This window comes from Ochotona princeps, chromosome 23, assembly GCF_030435755.1.
Source record: "Ochotona princeps isolate mOchPri1 chromosome 23, mOchPri1.hap1, whole genome shotgun sequence".
In the NCBI taxonomy this organism is placed as follows: domain Eukaryota; kingdom Metazoa; phylum Chordata; class Mammalia; order Lagomorpha; family Ochotonidae; genus Ochotona; species Ochotona princeps.
The window spans coordinates 12,303,636-12,327,409 of NC_080854.1; the positions used below are offsets into that span (position 1 = coordinate 12,303,636).

Consider the following 23,774-nt stretch of genomic DNA (forward strand, 5'->3'; position numbering starts at 1 on the left):
GAGTCATCCACACACCCCTCACCCCCGAATGCCTGCAAGTATGCAGATCCCCAAGCCTGGTCCTCCCATGGTGTGCTGTGCCAGTCTGGAGCCATGCCTGTCTACCTAGTGCCCATGCACAGTCACACCAGGGTCCCTAGACCCTGTCTGCTGGTGTACCAGTGACTGGGCCCACTTGTCTTTAAATTAAAATAATAATAATAATAATAATAGAATAGGCAACTGTGTGCAGGCACACTGGTGTAGGTAACACAAATTTGGCTTTAACCAGGCCCAGGATGCTGCCAGCTATTAGCTGCTTTTCTCCCAGCAGTGTAACACTTGCCTAGGTACAACACACCTAGATACAGCTGTTGCCTACAGCTGGGGGAGTAGAATTTCTTAGCTTCAGAGCTATTCACATTTTGGTCTGGATACCTGTTTGTAATAGAAGGCTGCTGTTTGTAGTGTGCGTTTAGCAGCATCAGTGATCTCTACCCACTGGGGATCAGTAGCACCTTCCCCAACAACTTCATGAGTGAGGACAAGTTCCCTATTACCCCCTCATTGTTCAGAAAGTAGTCTATAAAAACACAGGAGTGGAATCAGGAAACACCATCAGAAATAGGTTGTAATTTTGCTAAGAAATGATAAGGGTAAAATTTTGAATATATTTGAAGAAAAAACCAATGAGATTTGCAAGTGGACTAGTTGTAAATTGAGAAAAAGAAGCCTTGGGTGATCCTAAGAATTGTTTTCTGAGCAGCTAGATGGATAGTGATTTCATCAGGTGAAATCAAGACAGTAATGGATACTTTGGGAACAGAAAATTTTTTGTAAAAAATGGACATGATGGGTCTGTTATATATATACATATATATATATTGGTAAGCAGACATGCAAGTCTGAAATTTAGGTTAGAAGTATTACCATGGAAGTTACCTTTGTCTAAATCAGTAGACTTTGCTTGCAATGGGGGAATCTCAACTGAACTTGAACTGTGGTTATGCAACAAGGCGGAGGAATCCACCATGGTGGGAGGGTTTGGGGAGGGGTGGGGAGAACCCAAGTACCTATGAAACTGTGTCACATAATACAATGTAATTAATGAATTAAAAATAATAAATAAATTTTAAAAAAAGGAAAAAAATAAATCAGTAGAATTTTCCACAGTGCTTTATGACAACAGCTGTCTAATGTTATAGCCAACTAACCACATGTGGCTATTGAGCAAGTCAAATGCAGCTAGTGTGACTGAGGTACTAATTTAAAAATTGTAATTAAGTGGGAATTTTTGTCCAGTAGCTTTGTATTAGGCACAAATGGTGGTATTAAAACCACGAGGGTTAGGTAAGATTTTTCAGAGATGGGTGGCAGATGGAGAAGACCAAGACCAAACACTGGAACTCTAGCTTCAAAGAGATTTAAGGGATGAGGAGCAGACAGCAAAGGAAAGAGAGGAGGAGGAGGGACCAGTGAAGCAGGGGTCTGGACACCCAGTGAGCCTGGTTATCAAGAAGGAGAGAGAGTTCTTTTTGACTGGTATTCCTGACGGATCAAGAAAGCTAAAGACAGAAATAGCCAGTGTCCTTAGCATAGTAAAAACCACTGGTGAACTAGCAAGAGCAGGCTGCATAGTCTAATTTTAAGAAAGAAAGAAAATCTTATTTATCCTGTGGTTCCTATTCATCCCACCTATTTGTTTTTAGATTTATTATTTGAAATGCAGAGTTACAGAGAGTGGAGGGAGAGAGAGATACCTTCCATCTGCTTGTGTATCCCTGAAACGGCTGCGATGGCTAGGCCAAAACCAGGACTTGGAACTCCAGTTGAATTTGCCAGGGGAGCTGCAGGGGCTGCAGGTACTCAGCCCATTTTCTTCTCAGGCTGGTTAACGGGGAGCTGAATCGGAAGTGGAACAGCCAGGTCTCAGATACTGCATCACAGACACTGAGTGATATGGCACAGTCGGTTGTTTTCCTTATGAACAGTAAAATGCTTTGGAATTCAATGAAAGGGTTTGTATTTTCTGATTTTTCAGTGCTTAGCCTCTGAACAACATGGCCAAGATGGATAGTGATTCCAGGCATCTTCTCACATCCGAAGGAGAACCTGAAGTACAGCCTGGACCTATGAACATCCAATTTGATTCTTCAGACCTAAAGTCTAAAAGGTAAGTGCCTAAAACACTCATTTTATAATTACAGTTTTTAATGGCTAGAATAGAACTGACTGTAACCAAGCATGTATAGATTTGATTATAGAGTATCCAGTTTCCTACTGGATGTGTATTTATGTAAGTATGTGTGTTTGGGACCAAGCATAAACAAGAATACTATTTCCTCATTTTTATTTGATATTTTTTCTTTTTAAAGATTTATTTTTATTGGAAAGTCAAGTGAGACAGGAAGAGAGACAGGATATCTTCCATTCGTTGAGGCATTCCCCAGGTGGCCTCAATGGTCGGAGCTGAGCTGATCCAAAGCAAGGACCAGGAGCTCTTCTGGGTCTCCCATGTAGGTGCAGGGTCCCAAGGCTTTGGGCCATTCTCGACTGCTTTCCCAGGCCACAAGCAGGGAGCTGGATGGGAAGTGGGGCTACTAGGATTAGAACCAGTTCCCATGTGGAATCCCAACAGGGACAAGGTGAACACTTTAGGCACTAGGCTACTGCACTAGGATCTTTATTTGACTTTTTTTTAAGATTTATTTATTTTTTGGGCCCGGCGGCATGGCCTAGAGGGTAAAGTTCTCGCCTTGAACGCCCCGGGATCCCATATGGGCGACCATGGGAGACCTAGAGGAGGCTCCTGGCTCTGGCTTCGAATTGGCTCAGCTCCAGCTGTTGCGGCCACTTGGGGAAAGAGCCAGCAGATGGAATATCTTTTTCTCTGTCTCTCTCTCTCTCTCTGTAAATCTGACTTTCCATTGAAAATGGGTGAATCTTTAAAAGAAAGAAAGAACGAATCCCTTGAGAAATTACGGATCGAGAATTCCGTAAGTAACATTTTACAAAATAGGCCAAAATAATTTTCCAATGAGAAAATATAATGGAACAAAAAATAAAATAGTTAGAAATAGCTTAGAATGTGCAAAATCTCTGTGAGATAAACTTTAAAAATGCGTGTGAGAAACATAAAATGAGACCTAGAAAATTTCATGGAATCTGAGATGATACTGATTGCATTCTTTAAAAGTGTAAGGCAGAAAAACTCGTATTACCCCTTAGGCAGTGATCTCTTAGGACTTAGAAGTTTTGTGCTGCATTTATTTGGTGAATTTTTGAATTTATTTGTTTTTTGTATCACAGTTCTGTTGTGCTGTTGTAAAGGCAGTTTACATCCCTCCACTCCCCTGTCCTCCAAATAACACACAGAATCGTGTTTTGTAAGGAGCACTGATTAGGCAGTGGTCCACAGTTTCCATCCAGATCCAGTGGTGATGCTTGCACTTTCCTGATCTTACCAGCAGGTGTCACAAAAGTCTTCCTAATAGCATGATTCCTATTTCTCCAATGGGCCTTACTAAGTTGGCATGCTCATGGCTGTCAGTGACTTGTCAGGCCACCAGGAAGAGGAACTGTCATCCTGCGAGTTGGTGGTGGTGATCAGGATGTTCAGGACTGTGAGACGCACCTTCCGCAGACATGTTGACATGTGCGGAACTGAATCCGTAAAGAGTCCTATGAAGAAGAGGGTGCATTCTACTGTCAGTGGGAATAATCTAAAATAAAGATGCCATGCCTTTTCAATTTTAATCCATAAGTTTAATGTGATTCCCCCACAGAAGGCCAGTAGGCAATTCTCAAGTTTATACGAATAGCAATCTCATATTTAAGCATTAATTCACAGTATCAATTGATATATAAATATATGAAGTAGTTTAAGGCAACATTTACTTTTTTTTATAATAGTGGGAATTGAAAGCAACCAAAAGGTCTTTTCTTACAGGACTGGATAAATAAATTATGGCACATTCATATAATGAAATATTTTTCATTTGTTAAAAAGAAGGAGGTGGCTTTATTACGTATCGCAATTGGAGCAAGTTTTCAACTTAAGTTATAAAAAAGTGAAATGCAGAGCAGTGTAGGTACAGTGTGCCACATTTGGATTGCAGCAAATCAGCATATTACATATAACTATTCATCTATACGTGAAGGCTGGGATCAACAGAAAACTGTAAGAGTGGTTGTCCCTTCGAGAGAAACTGTGTGCCTAGGTAGGATGATCTGGAAAATTCTGTTAATTACTCACCAACAATTATTCAGCACCCCCCTGCTATTTCCTTTCCTTTTCAAAATTCATTTTATTTGGAAGGCAGAGTGAAGAGAGAGAGGGAGAAGAGAGATCTTCCATCCACTGATTCACTCTCCAAATGGCCACAGTGGCTGGGGCTGAACCAGGCCAAGGCCAGAGCCAGGAACTCCATCTCTGGGTCTCTGACGTGGGTGACCAGGGCCCACATATTTGGGCCATCTTCTTCTGCTGCTTCCATGGACATATTAGCAGGGAGCTGGCATTGGAAGTCGAACTGCCAGGACTCGAACCGCAGGCAGCGGCTTAGCTCTATCTCCAGCAGGATCCTAATCGTGTGGAGACTCATGCTGGGTCCCAGGGCAGGAGGAAAAAGAGGACTGATTTTAATTGATCTTGATCATTCTGTTCCATTTTCACGATATTTGGCTTTTAAATTGTTTTTGCAAGATAGAGATGACAGTGTGAAATGCATTATTTATAGTGATATCAGAAAAGATAGTGAAATGAATCTTGTGACTTTCACTCTTATATTCCATATACCTATATATATATATATAAGCACCAGTGAATGGTGACTGAGTGCCCGGGGTTTCCTTGAAACCTCTGAATTCTATGGTAAATAATCAACCACTGTGACAATAGAACATAGGACAGTAAAATACATTCCATTGCAGTAGGTTGGCAGGGATTCAACAGTTCTCTGAAAATTTAACGGAGTGAATTAAATATAAATATATTTTCTATAATGAAACTTATCAAAATGGAGAGAAGCCAATAACCTACCGTCATGGCATAGCTACACAGGTAAGCACGTATTTATAGGAATTTAGTAGGACTGCATGCTGATTTGGTGATCAAAACTAATGGAGGAAAAAGGTGTGGTTTAAAAAATTGTTGTTTCTGTCCAAATGGAGCACTAGGGAGGGTGTTTCGCATGGTGTGTAAGGTTCTGATTGGGAAGCCCTTATCTCAGAGTGCCTGGGCTCATCTCCCAGCTTCACTCCCAGTTCAGCTTGCTGCCCTGGTTCTCCCTGCGAGGCAATAGATGATTGGATCCACATGGGAAACGTAGAGTAGCTTTCTTTCTGAGCATCAGCCTGGGGCCGACTTCACAGGCATCTGGAGGAGTGAACCAACAGATGTGGGTTCTCTTCCTGGTTACCCATCCTCTGCCTCAGATAAATAATAAAATAGGGGAAGGGCCTGGTGGTGTGTTGGTTTCAGCCACAACCTGTAATTCCTGTGTCTGATGTTGAGGTGTCTGGGATCAGGTCCTTTCTCCACTTCTAATCTAGCTTCCTGCCAATGTGAACCTTTGGAGGCAACAGGTGACAGCCAAGTAGTTAGGTTCCTGCCACCCTGGGGCTTCGTAATAATAAAGATATATGGATAAGTTCATATATAAATAAACCATGATACAGACTGAGTGAAAAATATCTTCCATTAAAAAAAAAATCTTAGACGACTATTTCCCAAACTTTAGTCACTATGACTACTGATCTCTGGACCATTGTGTAACAGAATTGCCTCTTCAAATCTGTTTATGTTTCAAAATTAAAGTTAATGACATAGTTTAATGTCATTTCAGTACTAACTAGCTAACATAATTTGTGCTACCTAAGATTGTCTTATGTAACATTGCACTTTGAGCAACTCTGTGAGAATATAGAAAGCAACGTTTGATACTTTTATTTATTTATTTTTTTTAAAGATTTATTATTATTGGAAAGCCGGATATACAGAGAGGAGGAGAGACAGAGAGGAAGATCTTCCGTCCGATGATTCACTCCCCAAGTGAGCCGCAACGGCCGATGCGCGCCGATCCGAAGCCGGGAACCAGGAACCTCTTCCAGGTCTCCCACGCGGGTGCAGGGTCCCAAATCTTTGGGCCGTCCTCGACTGCTTTCCCAGGCCACAAGCAGGGAGCTGGATGGGAAGTGGAGCTGCCGGGATTAGAACCAGCGTCCATATGGGATCCCAGGGCATTCAAGGCGAGGACTTTAGCCGCTAGGCCACGCCGCCGGGCCTGATACTTTTAGATTATTTATGCCCAGTTTAGCTTTTGCTTTCTCTCTCTTCCACTAAGTGGCGATCAAAACCATATATTCATTCGAACAGAAGAATTTTTTTTTTTAAGGTTTATTTGTCTGAAGGGCAGAGTTACAGAGAGAGAAATCTTCCATCTGTTTGCTTCACTGCCCAAGTACCTAAAAACAGCTGAGGCTGGGCCTGGCCAGATTCAGGAGCCAGGAGCTGCTTTCAGTTCTCCCCTATGGATGCAGGGCCCCAAGCACTTAAACCTTTCTCTGCTGCTTTCCCAGGCACATTAGCAAAGAGCTAGATTGGAAGTGGAGGAGCCAGGACATGAACCGGCACCCATGTGAAATGCTGGTTTCATAGGCAGTGGCTAACCTGCTTCTCCAGAGCACCAGTCCCAAATACAGGAATTTTAATAACTACTTTAGAGATAGTCTCTCAACCTGCTTATCGTGTTAGTGGAATGGAGGCCTGGAGGAGGGAACTTGTCATTAATTTTGGAAAGATACATATCATAGCCATTTAGATGACTGAGTTTTATGCTGCACACTGTTCCCTCCCCGACAGCTTTTCATCTCGATTGGGGTGGGATTGCGGTACTTGGGTAGAGACAAAAAGGACAGAAAAGTTCCAAGTTCCTCATGTTGTATTTGATATATCTTGCTGGCAAGGACCAGTCTAAAAGATTGTTATCCCACTGTTCCCAGATGTTCTGGGAACCAGAGAGGGAGCTGCTGGTATTCAGGATTGCATCACGCTGTGCTGCTGCCCTGGGGCTATGCTGGGAGGAACTGACCATTCCAGACAGCCTGCAGCCAAATTGTGAAAGAGTCAATCTGGGTGCTTTCCCCTATATTTTCATTCTCCTTCTGCCTCTGTTTTCTCTTCTGCTTTCCACGGAGTCTTGTGCTCACTGCCGCCCAGGACAGGGGTTCGGTCAGGCTTAATCAACTAGCAATACCTTGTAAACCATTCTTCCCTTCTGCCCTTATTCACCAGTGTGCATTTTAGAACAGAAGAAAACAAAAACCTGGTGTGGCAGAGTTCTAGTTACCTGCCCAGGGCCATTTACATTTTAAGGCGGAGCCTGCTGGAAGTAGAAATCCTAAGCTGGGGTTCAAGATGCTTCTGATAACATTTCACGTGTTCTAGTAAGTTACTAGAGTCGAGGTATTTCTAACAGAGGTAGCATTTCTGGTGTTGTTAGGAATATTAGATATGACACCTCTTAAATTTAAGGATTTAGTTAGAAGGCAGAATAGCAGAGAGAAACATACACACAGTGTTTGCGTGCAAGTTCTTCCATCTGCTTCCCAACTGATTGCAACAGCCAAAGCTGTACCAGACTGAAGCTGGAAGACTCAAGCCAGGAACCTCATCTGGGTCTCCAACATGGGTGACAGGGGCCCAAGAACTTGGTCTGTCATCCACTACCTTCCCAGACGCATTAGCAGGAATTGAGTTGGAAATGGAACAGCTAGGATTTGAAACAGCACACATGAGGGATGCTGGCCTTGCAGGCAGTGGCTCGACATGCTAAGCCACAATGCCACCCCTATAAATTTTATTTTCAGAAAGTTACTGTTGGTGTTAAAGGAATAGGCATCTTTATACCCTTTGTCAGTGGCACGGATCTGATGGCCAACTTGCTGACTGTTCTATACCTTTGTCATGCTTGCTTTTCTTTACTCCGTTCCCCCTCCTCCTCTTCTCCACCTGGACCCTCCTCTTTCCCTCTTTATTATTTCTCTCCAGGGAGACTGCACTAGATGGTTAAAGAGAACAACCCAGGCTTTGGGGTTAGAGCTGCTAGAAGTCCAAGTATGGACTTGGTTAGACTGGAATCTCATCGCTAATCCCACCCCTTTATTCCCTCAGATTCTTTGTTTTTGTATGTTTTCCCTCTGCCTCTCTTTGCTGGTGTCTTTGCTTGCCTGACTTCCCCCACCATGTACACTTCTGCTTGCCTGTGGCCTCTCTTTCTTAAATCTGTCCATTCCATCTGATTTTACTGTTGATTGACCTACTTGGGAGTTGTGCTTCATCTTCTTTCTCTCCTTTAAAATGTCTGGAGTGGCCTGAAGAAAGAGGCCTACTAGTTGGATTTTGCTGATGCTCATTTGGGCCCAGTCCAAAGCTGAAAGAGCATATAAAGGGCTAAGTTAGCATCTTTTTCCAGCTGCTCAATATTATAACACACGTAAGTATACATTTAGTCAAAAAGGGCTTTAGCAGGATGATATAATAGTAATGCAAAAGCAGTGAAATTGATCACAAATGTGTAACAAGAGATTTGATACTTAATAAACTTAAAACTGAAGATTAAATTAATGGAAGCACCTGAAATACAAAGTTTTTGTTAAAACCTAGTGATTGACTGTAGCTCAGCCTTGAGGAGTTGATATTAAAAGTCACAATAAAACTATGCCTTTTGACTTCTCCCTTTTTGAAAGTCCTATTCTGAGATTATGCCCCAAATCTGTTACATAATGCTTCTTTGACAATTTGCGAGGAAAACGAGGAAAGTGCACTCCGCTCTGCTGGTTTATTCCTGAAATGCCCATAACCTCCAGAGCCATGCCAGACCAAAGCCAGGATTCTGGGACTCAATGGGAGTTTCCCATGTGGGTGTCAGGAATCTAGGTACTAAACCGTCACACACAGCCTTTCTGAGGGACACTAGCAGGCACTGAAATCAGAAGTAGAGCTGAGAATCCATCCAAAGACTCTGATGTAAGGGCCCGAAGCGGCTAAAGTCCTTGCCTTGCATGAGCTGGAATCCCATATAGGTGCTGGTTCGTGTCCCCACTGCTCCACTTTCCTTCCAGCTCCCTGCCTGTGGCTGGGAAAGCAGTCAAGGATGGCCCAAAGCCTTGGGACCCTGCACCCGTGTGAAAGACCTGGAAGAAGCTTCTGGCTCCTGGCTTCAAATTGGCTCAGCTCTGGCCGTTGTGGCCACTTGGGGAGTGAACCAACAGATAAAAGATCTTCTGATCCTTCCTTTCTCTGTAAATCTGCCTTTCCAATAAAAATAAATATTAAAACAAAACAAAAAGCTTAGTATTGGAGAAGGAGAAACAGAGGGAAGGATCCGCTGGTTCACTCCCCAAGTGGCTGCAACGGCCAGAGCTGAACAGATCTGATGCCAGGAGCCCGGAGCTTCTTCTGGGTCTCCCACATGGTTTAGGGTACCAAAGCTTTGGGCCATTCTCCACTACTTTTTCAGGCCACAAGCTGAGAGCTAGTTGAGAATTAGAGCGGCCAGGACACAAACCAGCATCCATATGGGATCCCTGGGCATACAAGGCAAAGACTTTTAGCCACCAAGCTATTGCGCTGGGCCCAAATTTGTTGTTGTTGTTGTTGTTGTTTTTCTCCTAAGGTATGAAATGTTGACTAGAATGAGGAACAATGAAAGCTTCAACAATGCTTGAATTAGTGTCAATTAGTACACCCTGGAAAAGAGTTGGTAATTATCTAGCAGAATATGTTATCTGTAGAACATATCCTTAATTCGTTAGCTGTAAAACCATGTACACATTTCACTTAAAGAAGTACAGAAATATAAGTTACAATTTATTTATGAGAGTTCCAAAATGCAAACAATGCAGACACCACCAATGGTAGATTGTTGTATTTCTACATAGTGAAAATACAGCCATAAAAATGAACAAGCTACAGGTACAGAAAAGAATAAAAAAGAATCTCACTAAGATAGCGTTGGCAAAAGCAGTTAACCTGAAAAATACACATTATGTGTTTTTGCTTTTTGTACGTTTAGCCATAAGGAAAACGGATGTCGTATGTGCATTTGCGTGTCAAAAAGTGTGCCCAAATGTTATTTCTCTCTCTCTCTTTTTAACCAGTGATTATTTCTAATGGGTTATTCTGTTTTCTTCAGCAACTTCTATTCTATGTTCAGTATTATCAAGGTACCACTTTTCTAGTGAGAACAATGTTATTCAAAAATACAGTATCTCTATAATCTAGGATAGATCATTTTCTTTAAAAATTTTGTATCACTTTTGCTCTTGTAGGTCCTCTATTATTATTATTATTATTATTATTATTTAGAAAGAGAGAGAGAGACTAAGAGAGGCTCCATGCACTGGTACATTACATGAATGCCCAGAGGGTTGGCACTTGCCAAGGCTGGACGTACCAAGGCTAGCCAAGTACAACCAGGAGATGGCAGTGTAATTGAAGTTTCACCTGGGTATGAGGATCCAGCTGCTGGACCCTCACTTTGCCTCCCAGGGTCTGCATCTACCGGAAGTGGAAGTCAAGAGCTTGAGCCAGTTTTCCAACCAGGTGCTCCAATGTGGAATACAGATGTCTTAACAGTTAGACCTGCCTATCCCAAATGATTTTTTTTCTTTCTTTTTGTAGTTAGGTTTTTTGAAATGATATTTTAAGAGGTTCTGAACTGACCTGGTCCCTGCCGTAGGTTCTGGTTAACTTCAGCCAGGAGTGGAATGAGACCATTGGTAGCACTGATGATGGAGTACCTGGCTGGCCTTCTGCTTCCACTCAGGGCCTGTTCTGTGTAAGAACATTTGTTGTGGTCACTGTCTTGGCCTCGGTCAAAGTTTCTTTTTTATGCTTTTGTTTTTAATATGTAGGAAGTAGATTGTGCAAGGGATTAAGCTGGATGAAGCCTGGGGACATCCGGTTGCCTACACTTTGAGAAAAACCCTTTTTCATACTTGCTAACATAAATCCATCTGGTAGGCTCGGAAGGACCTCTGCTCTTCCCCTCTGCCCGTCGGGAAAGGGGGCATGGAAGCTTCTGCCCCACAACCCTCAGTCCCTGGTGGGTCTTCAGTGATCCAGACAGGAGTTTAGATCTCTTTTCTTTTCTCTTTTCTCTTCTCTTCTCTTCTCTTTTCTTTTCTTTTCTTTTCTTTCCTTTTCTTTTCTTTTCTTTTCTTTTCTTTTCTTTTCTTTTCTTCTTTCACCAAATAGTAGCTATTCTACACCTTGTGGATTTAGAGGCTCTTCTTAGCCATTTTGGAGTGAAAGAACCATAGACAATACTAAATTGTATGGGTCTAACTGTGTTTCAATTAAACCTTATTCAAAACAAAACAGGCCATGAGCCCAGATTTGCCTCTTTGGGGCGTTTGTCCGCCCAATCCTGATGCGTAAGGTGGTGTGCCTCGCCTCAGGGACTGGCATTTCCTGCTGCTGCGACCCATAGGAAAACCTCTCGCCTTATTTCTGGAGAAGTTAAAAAAGCAAGGCCTACTCACCTGAATTTTATTCCACCTCCACAGTTACTTCTTGTCAAGATGCATGCTCAAAATTATTGTTTTTGTCTTAAGATTTATTTATTTATTTATTTATTTGGAAGGCAGAGCTGTAGCAGCAGCCGAGAGAGAGAGAGAGAGAGAGAGAATCTTCCATTCATTCATTCACTCCCTCAGGTCTCCCACATGGGTTCCAGGGACCCAGGTACCTGGGCCATCTTTTACTGTATTCCAGGCTGATTTTTAAGATGCTGTTCTGGAAGCAGAGTAGTGGGGGACTCAAATCACACCCCAATATAGGATGTTGCCATCACAGGCTGTACCACAGCACCAGTCCCCTATCCGAGTTACTGTATTCAGAATGATTCTTTGGATAGTAAAAACAATCTCTGCACTCTCAAACCTCATTCCACTGAAGTCAACAATGTTTTGGTAGGGGCTTCCTAATACTTTAACCATCATAAACCCTAGGAGTTGAGAGTGAGACTAAACATAATAAGGGTAAGTACCAGACCTCAAAGAGAAGCAAAGATTTACAATAAAAATTACCTTGAGGAATCACTAAAATGCTGTGGTGGACAGTTGGTACAATGCTGAAAGCACTGTGTGTGATGCTCACATCCCACATCAGAATGCTTGGGTTTGACCCTGGTTCCACATCTGGTTTTAGCTTCCTGCTAATATAAACCCTAGGGGCAGTGCGATGGCTCAAGTACTTGAGTCCCTGCCAGCCACGTAGTAGACCCAGATTGAGTTTCTGGCTCCTGGCTTCAGCCTGGTCCAACGCCAGCATTGCACGCACTTGGAGAAGAAATCTGTGGATGGAAGATCTCTGTCTCTGATAAAATGAAATGAAAGTATTTTTTTTTAAAAATCACTAGAATATCACCAAAAGAAAGAAATTGGTCGAAGAATTTTTCTGTATTAGGAGGACTCTTTCTAAACATCATAAAAAATACATGTTATTTAAATGTCTGTAATTTAAAATTGATACATTTGAATATTAAGTTGATTATAATTTAAATAATGATTAATAGTTTTACATAATTTTTCTTCTATAACTTACGTCTCATCTGTTAATAGGCTCTCAAAAGCACAATTATTAGAACAAAAGATGCCAACACAATTAAGGCTCCTGATATATATAACTAAATTACTTTCTAGGAAGCTATACCAGCTTTACACTCCAGCCAGCAATGTGTGAAACTTCCTATTTCAACATACCCTTGCTAATATTGCTTGTTTTCTTTTTTGACTATGAATGTTAGTTGATAGGAGCCAGTTGGCAGGGCAGGTTTCATGCTGGACTCCAGCCTTCACCAGTTTGCGCTGTTGTTCTGGGATTGGTTTGCCGAATAACACGCCATGCAACTAGTAGTGGATTCTGCCCACGCTGCTCTGATAATTGCCATCTAGGTTGAAAATACAGCCATTGTCACCTAAATGGCCAGTGTGTGTAGACCACTTTTACACTGTCTTCCCTGTGGGAAAGCAGAAGTTCTTTTCTACTGTATGCTTTTCTTGAAAGCCATAATGAGATTACTAAGGCTTTTGAGGTAGAATCTCTTAACTGTCTTAGTCTGGGGCTAGTGCTGTGGCATAGCAAGATAAGCCAACACCTGTGACGTCAGCAGCCCAGCATCTCTACTAATGTGCCTGGGAAAAGCCCCAAAGGATGGCCCAAGCATTGGACCCCTGTACCACATGGGAGACCTAGTAAAAGCTCCTGGCGTTGGCTGGCACAGTCCCAGTCAGTAGGAAAGTGAAACCACAGATGGAAGATCTGTGTCTTTCCCTCTCTTCCTGTAACTGTCTTTCTTATATGTTTAAAAAAAATTTTTTTAAAGTCTTAGTCCATTTTGTGTTACTGTAATGACATACCTGACACCATGAGGCTTATAAAGAACAGAAATTCACTCACTTCCTCACTGTCCTGGAGGCTGGAAGGGAAAGGTCGAGCTCCCACCTCTGGTCTGTTGAGGACTGCCTTGCAACATCTTCCCAGGGCGGCAGAGTTTAAGAGCATGTAGCTCGATGCTGCACAGAGCTCCTTGCCATGAGAGAGGAGCCCTTGCCGGCTGCTCACCTCTTGAAAGAGCCTCACCTCCTAACACCACCCTATTGGCAACACCTGAATTTTGGAGGGCACACATTCAAACTCTGGTATTATGTTAGAGGGAAGGAATAAGAACCTCTCTTTCATTTTCTTTTTAAATATTTCTTTCTTTATTTATTTGAATGGCGGAATTACAGAGAGAAAGGGAGAAGCAAAGAGAGCTCTTCCATCTTCAGGTTCAACTCCTAAAAGGCCACAGTGGCTGGGGCTGGTCCAGGCGAAGGCCAGGAGCCAGGAGCTGCAGCTGGGTCTTGTGGGTGACAGGAGCCCAAGGACTTGGACCATCTTCTGCTCCCTTCCTAGGGGCATGAGCAGAGTGCTGGATCAAAGTGAAACTGCCTAGACTCAAACCAGCACCCACGTGGGATGCTGGCGGCATGGGCAGCTGCCTAGCCCACTGCACCGCATGCTGGTCCCAGAACCTCTTGCGTTTTGGTGATTTATTTAAAGAAGAGTAGTTATGTTTTATTCTTATGTTTTCAGTTCCTTGATAATTGAAGTAAGGTGAAGAAAAAATTTAATAATTCATATGCTGCATCGCATGTATGTAAAATGTGAGGTTTATATTTCATCTATATTTAGTACATTTTTCATTGCCTTTATAGTTTTTTTAAAATTTATTTTTATTGCAAAATCAGATATACAGAGAGGAGGAGAGACAGAGAGGAAGATCTTCCGTCTGATGATTCACTCCCCAAACGGCTGCAACAACTGGAGCTGAGCTAATCCAAAGCCAGGAGCCAGGAGCTCTTCCAGGTCTCCCACGCGGGTGCAGGATCCCAAGGCTTTGGGCCGTCCTCGACTGCTTTCCCAGGCCACAAGCAGGGAGCTGGGTGGGAAGTGGGGCAGCTAGGATTAGAACCGGCACCCATATGGGATCCCAGCACATTCCAGGCGAGGAATTAAGCTACTAGGCCACCACTTCGGGCCTGCCTTTATAGTTTTTTAGAAAGAGCAATTGTAGTTAAAGTAGTAGCCTGGAATTTTTTTTTATCCTCTCCATTCCTGTTCACCCTCCCTTCGTTAGGTTACGAAACTGGAAATTTATTTCTTTTCCAGAAATTGTTTTGGTAGGTTTGTGAAAGGAAAGTAACATTTTTCATGGTATTGCAGGATGAAGTCCTCTCTTACAATTAAGGCAAACTCTTTATTTCAAAATTTTAACTTAGTGCTCTTACTGCGTTTAAGCAAATTGAGACAGTTTATTTTGGCATTCTCATAAAATGGATGAAAGGAGCTGCTAGAAGAACTATGTCCTCTTGGGAATTTTTGCCACATTTCTAATCTTCCTTTGTGTCAGGTCACTTGTTATTTCCAATTTGGAATTGGTAAACAGAAGTTGAATTATGGAGCTGGCGCAATGGCCCAACTGGCTAATTCTCTGCCTGCAGGCACCAGCATTCCATGTGGATGCCAGTTCATGTCTTAGCTGCTCTACTTCCAGCTCCCTGCTTGTGGCCTGGGAAAGCAGTAGAGGATGGCCCAAAGCCTTGGGACCCTGCACCTGTGTGGGAGACCAGGAAGAAGCTTCTGGCTTTAGATCAGCTTAGCTCTGGTCATTGCAGTCCTTTGGGGAGTGAACCAGTGGATGGAAGATCTTTGTCCCTCCTTCTCTGTGTAAATGCGCCTTCCATTAAAAATAAAAATAAATCTTTATTTAAAAAAAAAAAAGAAGATGATGAAATTGAATGTGGGATTTGGGGGGTGGTATTACTGTTTATGTGAACCTAGAGAAAAACTTAAAACTTTTAATTAGTATTTGCTTAACTTACAGGTGCATCGAACATCTTAACTTGAATGAAATGTCCCTTTGTATGTATGTAATTCTTAAGTCTCACGTTAGTGTTGGTAATAATTGGGGGGGTGCCTGGTGTGATAGCGTAGTGGTTAAAGTCCTCACCTTGCATGCGCTGGGATCCCATATGGGTGCCGGTTCTAATCCTGGCAGCCCCACTTCCCACCCCGCTCCCTGCTTGTGGGCTGGGAAAGCAGTCGAGGACAGCCCAAAGCCTTGGGACCCTGCACCCGCGTGGGAGACCCGGAAGAGCTCCTGGCTCCTGGCTTCGGATTGGCTCAGCTCTGGCCTTTGTGGCTGTTTGGGGAGTGAATCATCAGACTGAAGATCTTCCTCTCTGTTTCTCCTCCTCTCAGTATGTCCGCCTTTCCAATAAAAATAAATCTTAAAAAAAAGTAAGAATTCTTTTTTTAAAATTTATTTATTTTTATTACAAAGTCAGATACACAGAGAGGAGGAGAGACAGAGGAAGATCTTCCGTCCGATGATTCACTCCCTAAGTGACCGCAATGGCCGGTGCTGCTCTGATCCAAAGCCAGAAGCCAAGAACCTCCTCCAGGTCTCCCATGCAGATGCAGGGTCACAAGGCTTTGGCCCATCCTTGACTGCTTTCCCAGGCCACAAGCAGGGAGCTGGATGGGAGGTGGAGCTGCTGGAAAGCCGGACATACTGAGAGGAGGAGAAACAGAGAGGAAGATCTTCCGTCTGATGATTCACTCCCTCTTGATTCACGCGACTGTTTTTCCAGGCCACAAGAAGGGAGCTGAATGGGAAGAGGAGTGAGGGATTATAACTGGCACCTATATGGGATCCAGGTGCATGGAAGATGAGGACTTTAGCCGCTAGGCTACTGCACCATTTTGATAATAATTCTTTAAAAATACACTCATGGGCAACAGTCTAATTGCAGCTGCTCTATTTCCAATCCAACTCCCTGCCAAAAAACCTGGGAAAGCATCAGAAGGTGACCCCAGGGCTCGGGCCCTGCCCTCCACAGGAGGGACCTGGGCAAAGCTGGTGCTGGCCTGGCCATCCTGTGGGGATTGAATTAGCAGATGGGAAGTCTTCTTCTCTTCCCTCTCTCTCTCTTCTCTCTTTCTCTGTAACCCTGACTTTCAAATAAGCAAATGTTTATTTTTTTGAAATGTAAACCCTTTTTTTTCTGTTACTGATCACTGTACAGCCATAAAAAAGAAATTATTTTTGTCCTCAGAACAGCAGTGAAAATTACATCTGAAAGATTTTAAAACTTGGATTTTAAAGTATGAGATATTTTGAAAAGAAGTCCAAAGCCAGACACCTGGAGCCTCTTCTGGGTCTCTCACGTGGCTGCAGGAGCCCAAGAACTTGAGCCGTCCTCTACTGCTTTCCCAGGACATGAAGAAGGAATTGGATTAGATGTGGAACATCCTGGGCGTGAACTGATGCCCATATGGGATGCCAGCACCAGAGACGGAGGATTAGCTCGTATGCCACCACACCAGCCCCCTCAAACATGATTTCTTGCCTGCTTTTGCCCAGATTTAACTTCTTTCTAGCCCCTGAGATTCCTCCTGTAACTTGCTGAGAGATCTGGCAAGTGTTTGTTCACTTCCTCCGCTGCACTGCCCCTGACCCCTGCCCTCACTCCAGCATCACGCACACTCTCCACTTTCTCTTCCTCCCTTAGGTGCTCATTTCTCTTTGAAGAGAAGTTCTTATTTACCTGTCTCCTCTAGCTGATTACAGAAGGTCTGTGTCTTACTGTTTAAACGCAACCCATTGTACCCATGTTTGGTTGGTACTTGAATTTCTGTTGCATAAATTTGGTAACCACTGCAGAATAGTCAGGATGGAAAGAGAAGAACTTAAATAGGATCAACTTTTGACAACAGTAATTAAAGTTACGGTGTAGAGCAGGAGTTTTGTTGTTGTTGAAAGAAAACATTTTGCAGCTGTCAGAGGTAATGAGAAACATGTCAGTAATCCAGAGATGACCAACATTTTTCTAATAACAGCGAGGAATTTGTAGGTACGGTGGCTTGGTTAACTTCTCTTCTGTCATCTTCTTTGAAAAGTTGCCTGGCATTGGCAGAGTGTTTTACCAGAAGGTAGACACGCAAGTACAGTGGCTTCATTATTTTGAATGTTTATTTGCATGAGATTTTTTTTTAATGCCAATTCCCATTTCATTTTTTAACAAACTACCTCCACCTGTCAGGTGTCTGAGTGAGTGCCTCAGCTTTCATAGACCTGTGAATAAATGAACACTTTTAATCCAGGATCTCCATGTTGCATATAAACCTTCTTAAGAGTCATGGAATTATTATTAAACTTCACAGAAGCATAACTGGTTTGTAGAAGGGTGGAGATAGATTTAAAAGCCAAATTTTTTTTAAGGAATTCAAGGAGTGAAACTTATTAGAGGTGTTAGGTAGAAACAAGATTTCTCTGTGAATAAGTATATTAAACGAAAAACTGATATCTGAATCACATCTTAAAATATACTATAAATTTTACTTAAAATATTAAAAGAATTTTTTCTTGCAGTATATGAGACAACTATGATTTCTTTACTTTCGATGTACATAGTTAAACTAAGTATCAGGTGGGAAGTGACATTGATAAGGGTTGGTCAGGTGAAAATGTATTCAAAAGAAAATAGCCCAAGTTTCAAGTCTTTTTTTTTTTTTATAAATATTGTCCTCTATACAATATGGTATAGTCTTATGTATATCTAATTTAAAAACTATTTTAAGGCAAGATCCAACTAAAGTTCAATTTGGAAATGTTATATTTTGTTCTTTCAAACTTGAAGCATATGTTTCTAATACTTTAGTTAAAATATGCTGAGTTGTATATTTTTGAAGAGAATCTGTTTTGAAAAGATTCCAAAATATTTGTTTGAACAGGCACTCAGCATCTTGATGAAAACTGTTGGAAAAGAAAATCTTTCAGAGCATTCTGTTCTCCCTGCCAGCTAAACTGGTACAGTTAACACTTCTGTGAGAGAACAGGAGCAGGGATATTTACCACTTCCTGGACTGCTTCTCAGCAGGGCTTCAGACCAACTTAGTGGTTGATAGTAACACCATTGGCTTTGAGAGTAAAAAACTTAAAAGTAGAACATCTACATCTCTTTCTCTCAATATTGTTGTAGTAGTCTCAGTAATCCATGGTTAACTGCAATTTCTGTCTTATGTTGGCACTAATGTTGTATTTCTATCTGGAGTTTTGTTATTTGCTCTTCTTGCCAAGTGAGAATGCCCTGTAGAATATGGTCCCAGGTATGATTAAAACATCTCCCAAATATAAATACTTTCACATTTCTCTTTTGTTTTTTTGTACCACTGAATGTCACAGTAAAAATACATATTAGGTGTGACATCCTAATGCTTTGGGAAGATTGGCAGTTATATTAGGCTACCAGATTTATACGTAAGGATCATTCATTCAGTCTCTGATCCATTCATTTTCATTATGTCCTCTCCCAGTATGTTGACACCATGTAATGCATTTAGCAGTGATATGCTTAGTATGTATAGTAAGTCTGTCCCCATATTTGCTGTTGTAATTGCACTACTTATATATTTGTTGAGTTAAACTAGACAGTATGTACCATATTTAGCTATTGTGGTAGAGAATATAACCAAAAGACTCAGATTCTGTATGCTAACTACAGAGTCAAGGCTAGATTTAAGATCTGTGCTACCAGTTATTGAATATCATGGAGCTAGTTTGGAAAACAGCAGAAATTAAATTTTCAGCCACTTGGTTTTCTAAGTCCTTCCCAAAAGATTAGATTAACAGTGTCTCCAAAAATGATTGCCATACCTTAATATCGTTAAAGCTTCTTTCAAAGCCCTAAGTGTGCAAGAGCTATATGGAACCCATCATAAATGGTTGGTTTGTTTGTTGTTTAGAACTATGTATGATCTGGAGCCCGGCGGCGTGGCCTAGCGGCTAAAGTCCTCGCCTTGAAAGCCCTGGGATCCCATATGGGCGCTGGTTCTAATCCCGGCAGCTCCACTTCCCATCCAGCTCACTGCTTGTGGCCTGGAAAAGCAGTTGAGGACGGCCCAAGGCTTTGGGACCCTGCACCCGCGTGGGAGACCCGGAAGAGGTTCCTGGTTCCCAGCTTCGGATTGGCGCGCACCGGCCCGTTGCGGCTCACTTGGGGAGTGAAACATCGGATAGAAGACCTTCCTCTCTGTCTCTCCTCCTCTCTGTATATCCGGCTTTCCAATAATAATAAAAATCTTAAAAAAAAAAAAAAAAAGAACTGTGTATGATCTGAAATGGGAAATTACCCATAGATTGGGGTGGCTTCAAAGGGTATGAGAGCCAGCAGAGGACCGCAGTCTCTTGTGCAAACCTGCCTGGTCTTTCCATTGGGATAGTATATTACTGGAAGCTTAAAAAGCAAATGAAAGAATTACAGGAAGAACTGAAGGAGGTTGGTAACTGAAAATGAGGATTGACAACCAGAGCCTACCGTTGATGAAGCTACAGTCTTAGGAAGCAGTGTATACATGAATATAGGTACTGAAACCCAAGAGAAGACAAAGCCTTCCTAATGTCCTGTGTCCCATTTGATGCTATTTTGAATAATTCTCACAAGGGAGATGGTTGAGATCTCTAACTTTTAGGACATGAACTGTTTGTCATAGGAAGTCATTCTGGCCCTTAAGAATTCTTTAACAGAAGGACTTTTTTTTTTTTTTTCTGTGATTTCTCTGCTTTAGTGCCAAAAGCTTTCTGGAAGACTATTCAAAGCTGTCTGTGTTTAAGTTTCATTGTTGGAAAGTGACAGCTGCTGGATTTTTTTTCCTTTGCTATATTTCTTTTAATAACTGATTTAAGCCCTTTCTGTTATGTCCCTCTATTGCTAAATTCCTTAGGATTAAAAAAAGGAATAAAAGTATGTTTAAAGCAAAAGTCTGAAGAGACAAAAGTGACTAGAATAACACTTCCTTTGTAACATTTTCTTTTCCCACCGAAGTGAGAGGTTGAATGCCCTGTCTTTGTGCATCCCATTTGTAATGAAGGGACAAGAAGTTGTTTTCTTCAGTGGCTGACTTCCAGAATTTTTGTCTGAATGTTTTTGTCAAGTGTATCTTCTCTTCTTTAGGCCTTTCTATATAGAGCCCACAAACATCGTCAATGTGAATGATGTCATTCAGAGGGTTAGCGACCATGCCTCTGCGATGAACAAGAGGATTCATTACTACAGCCGGCTCTCCACTCCTGCAGACAAGGCACTGGTAAGAGGCAAAGCATTACTAATTGTCTAGGGGTCAGTTGCAGTGAGCAACATACGCCAGGGTAACTCCCAGTAATTTAGCTTTTTGCGGGCAATATTCCAAAGACAGTATTCTGTAAAGTCAAAGATGGTGATTAGCTCACACCATGCATGTCAGGCTGGTTCATGCGTGCCCAGCCTAGCATGAGGATGCTTGGGACACGCTCTGCTGACAGCAGGCTAGACATGTTTTTGGATTAAGTTCTAATCCCAAATCCCAAGAACTCAACTTTTTTAGCATCAGATGGATCATTGATTAAAAACATAAATAAGAATTATCTTACTCTGTTCAGTTCTAAAGTCTGAAGTTACAAGGGAAGAGTATTCATAAATATTTGCTACAGAAGTGGGCAACTGGGATGTGTACATGCATATACTCTTAGGTGTTTGGGGAGGTAGCTTTTTTTTTAAAAAAAAAAGATTTATTTATGTGAAATGTAAAGTCACAGGAGGATGAGGGGAGGTAGAGAAATCTTCTATCCATTGGTTCACTCCCCAGATAGTCAGAATAGCAGGTGTTGCACCAGGGGCTTCATCCAGATCTCCCAACTAGGTATAGGAGCTGGGGACATGGGCTGTCTGCTTCTACTTTATCAGGCACATTAGCAGGGAGCTGGATTAGAAGTGGAACAGCAAGGACTCAAACTGGTGCCCATATTGGATGCTGGCACTGGAGGCAGTGGCTTAATCCATTAATACCACGATGCCCACCTTGGTTCATTTTGTTTTATAACTGTTAGAAAAAAATTTTTAGAAAAAAGACTGTAAGTTGATCATGGGTCATAGTTTGTTGAACATTACGCTTCTAAAATCTGTGTGATTTTGTTTTAGGAAAACAGATATGTATAAGTAATTTTGTAGCTAATGAAAATTATTGCATCTGTGGTGCTAGAAAACCTGAAAACTCAAATAATCACAGAAACATTCTGAGGGGATAAAAGTGTCCTTTAAGATAGATGTTAATAAAAGGGGAGAAAGGAAATGGAGCAAAGCTGTTCCATTTAACCCTCATCATAACTACCAGAAGTACTAATATCTCCTTTTGCGAGTGCGTCAGTTGCTTTAAGCACAGTTAAGGAGACTGTATCTTTGTGCCTCTCAGTATTTCTGCTTTATTCACACACACTCAGCCCTGGCCACTTGAGCCTCTTAGTCTCAGAGAACCCACCCGGAGGCTACCTCATTTACTCTGTGTTCCTTGGAGGGAATAAAAGGAGGGAGGCTGAGGCAGTCCTCTCTGAGTCCTGAGTGGCTTCAGAGCATGCTGGGCTCTCTTGGGCTGGGCTCAAGCTTGGAGCACTTAAAAGTGTCTTGTCCTGTCTCGTCCTTCTATGAGTTACGAGCGATTGTCTGACAGGGTCCCTTCTTAGGCCCATTTTCTTGGCTCAGTGTTTGTTGCCGATTGGTTGGCCTTTAGTCTCTCTCTCTCCTGTCTCATTACAGGCTACCTGGAGGGACAGGCGGCTGGTGAATGTTATCTTCCAATACGCACTCCTAGGCCAGTCCTAATATGTCACTTAGTATTGTTTACTCTAAGGGGGAAAGTTACATACAGCTTGACATTGTATTCTGTTAACTAATATTTTACACTTCAAGAGGAAGGGACTATACATAATTCTATCTTTAATAAGTACATTATTATGCCCATCATATGAGCATGCCAAAGTTGAGACTTCAAAAATATGCTGGACAGGGTTGTTATTTCCCAGTTGTTTTGTCTTTTGTTTCCTCTGTGTGCCATTGTATTAGTAGTTGTGGTAAAGTCTTAGTTCCGTTACAAAGCCATCTAAACACTGTGGGGAACAGAGGGGATCGAGTGTCTCATGGTCTACTTCAGACCTTCTAGAAACTCTGTACTCTCATCTGAGCAAGTCCAGACGTGAATGCACATTGTTTACCTGTGCATTGTGCACCAAGTTGAATCCCTTTTGTTAATTGTCATTGAGATGACAATTATATATATGTATATGTATATATATGTATATGTATATATAAACACTGGTCTAAAATTAGCAGTGTGATAGAACTATTTTTACAAATATATTTGTACAGTCTGCTTCCATTTATGAATACGCTCAAATTGTTTTTCTTAAAAGATTTTTAAGGGAAGAACATTATGCAACACAAATCTCAGATGTTCATCTAGCTAAACTCGTCCAAAAAGTTTATTATTTTCATCTACTTGGAATGCAGAGTAACAGAGAGGGAGTGTGATCTTTTGGAGAGATGTTTCATCTGTTGGTTTATCGCCCCGACCCACAAGCCTACAGCAGCTATGGCTGAGCCAGGCTCAAGCTCACAAAATCAGCTTGAGCTCAAGCCTGACTCCTAGAATATGTTAGCAGAGACGTGGGTCGGAAACAGAGGAGCCAGAACTGGAACTGGCTTCCGGTATGCTATGTGGGTATCCTACGGGGCCACAATATGCTCCCCAGTGTTCTTATTTATTCTAATATAGGAAAAAGAAGGGAAGAGAACTATTTGACTATCAACATCTTCCTGATACTTAACCAACAAAAATATGACCCGCACTGGCCAGCACGTCAATATTACTAAATGCTTGATAGAAATGTCGTATCTTGGGCTTCGCTCTGTAGTTACTGAATCAAAACTGGAATGTGAACAAGATCCCTGTGTGAGTCATAGGGCCACTCAGGATGGAAAGTGGTACCCTAGTCTACTGCCCCCGTGGGATCCAGTGTTTCGGTTTTCTTTGTATCTCCTTATCTTCTAATCCTGTTCCAAATAACTTCCAACTTCATTTTTCTAAGTTTGCTTTGTAAGCTGTATTGGTTTTCTCCTGCCTGAAACAGACATGATCTAGCCTCCCCAAAACTTCTAAAACCACCCTTCCACAGGAATTCAGTGATCACTTCAATCTTGAAATTCCCTTCACCTAAAGCCATAGTCTTTTCTAACTAGAACCTTTGCTGGCGTTCTTCCTTTTTCATGAACTGTAGAGAAAAATATTTTGACAGTTGCGTATTCTAAGAATTCATTCTCTTATCAGGGCAGTTTGTTGTGTTAATGGCTTTTAAACTCTTGCTCTTAGATCTCTC

At 42.0% G+C, this 23,774-nt stretch overlaps 1 protein-coding gene across 3 annotated transcripts in view; it reads left to right on the forward strand.

The window, feature by feature from the left end:
- SLC38A9 (solute carrier family 38 member 9) overlaps nt 1-23,774 on the forward strand; it is an 81,341-nt gene that overhangs the window by 14,621 nt on the left and 42,946 nt on the right. For 2 of the 3 annotated variants that reach the window (XM_004583703.4, XM_058680039.1), the window contains exons 2-3: nt 2,021-2,152; nt 20,545-20,677. In XM_004583703.4, coding sequence (XP_004583760.2) covers nt 2,040-2,152; nt 20,545-20,677 — 246 coding nt within the window. In that variant the 5' untranslated portion in view covers nt 2,021-2,039. Of the gene's footprint in view, nt 1-2,020; nt 2,153-4,760; nt 5,042-20,544; nt 20,678-23,774 lie in introns of those variants that run through there. The other variant, XM_004583704.2, reaches the window with a different exon arrangement.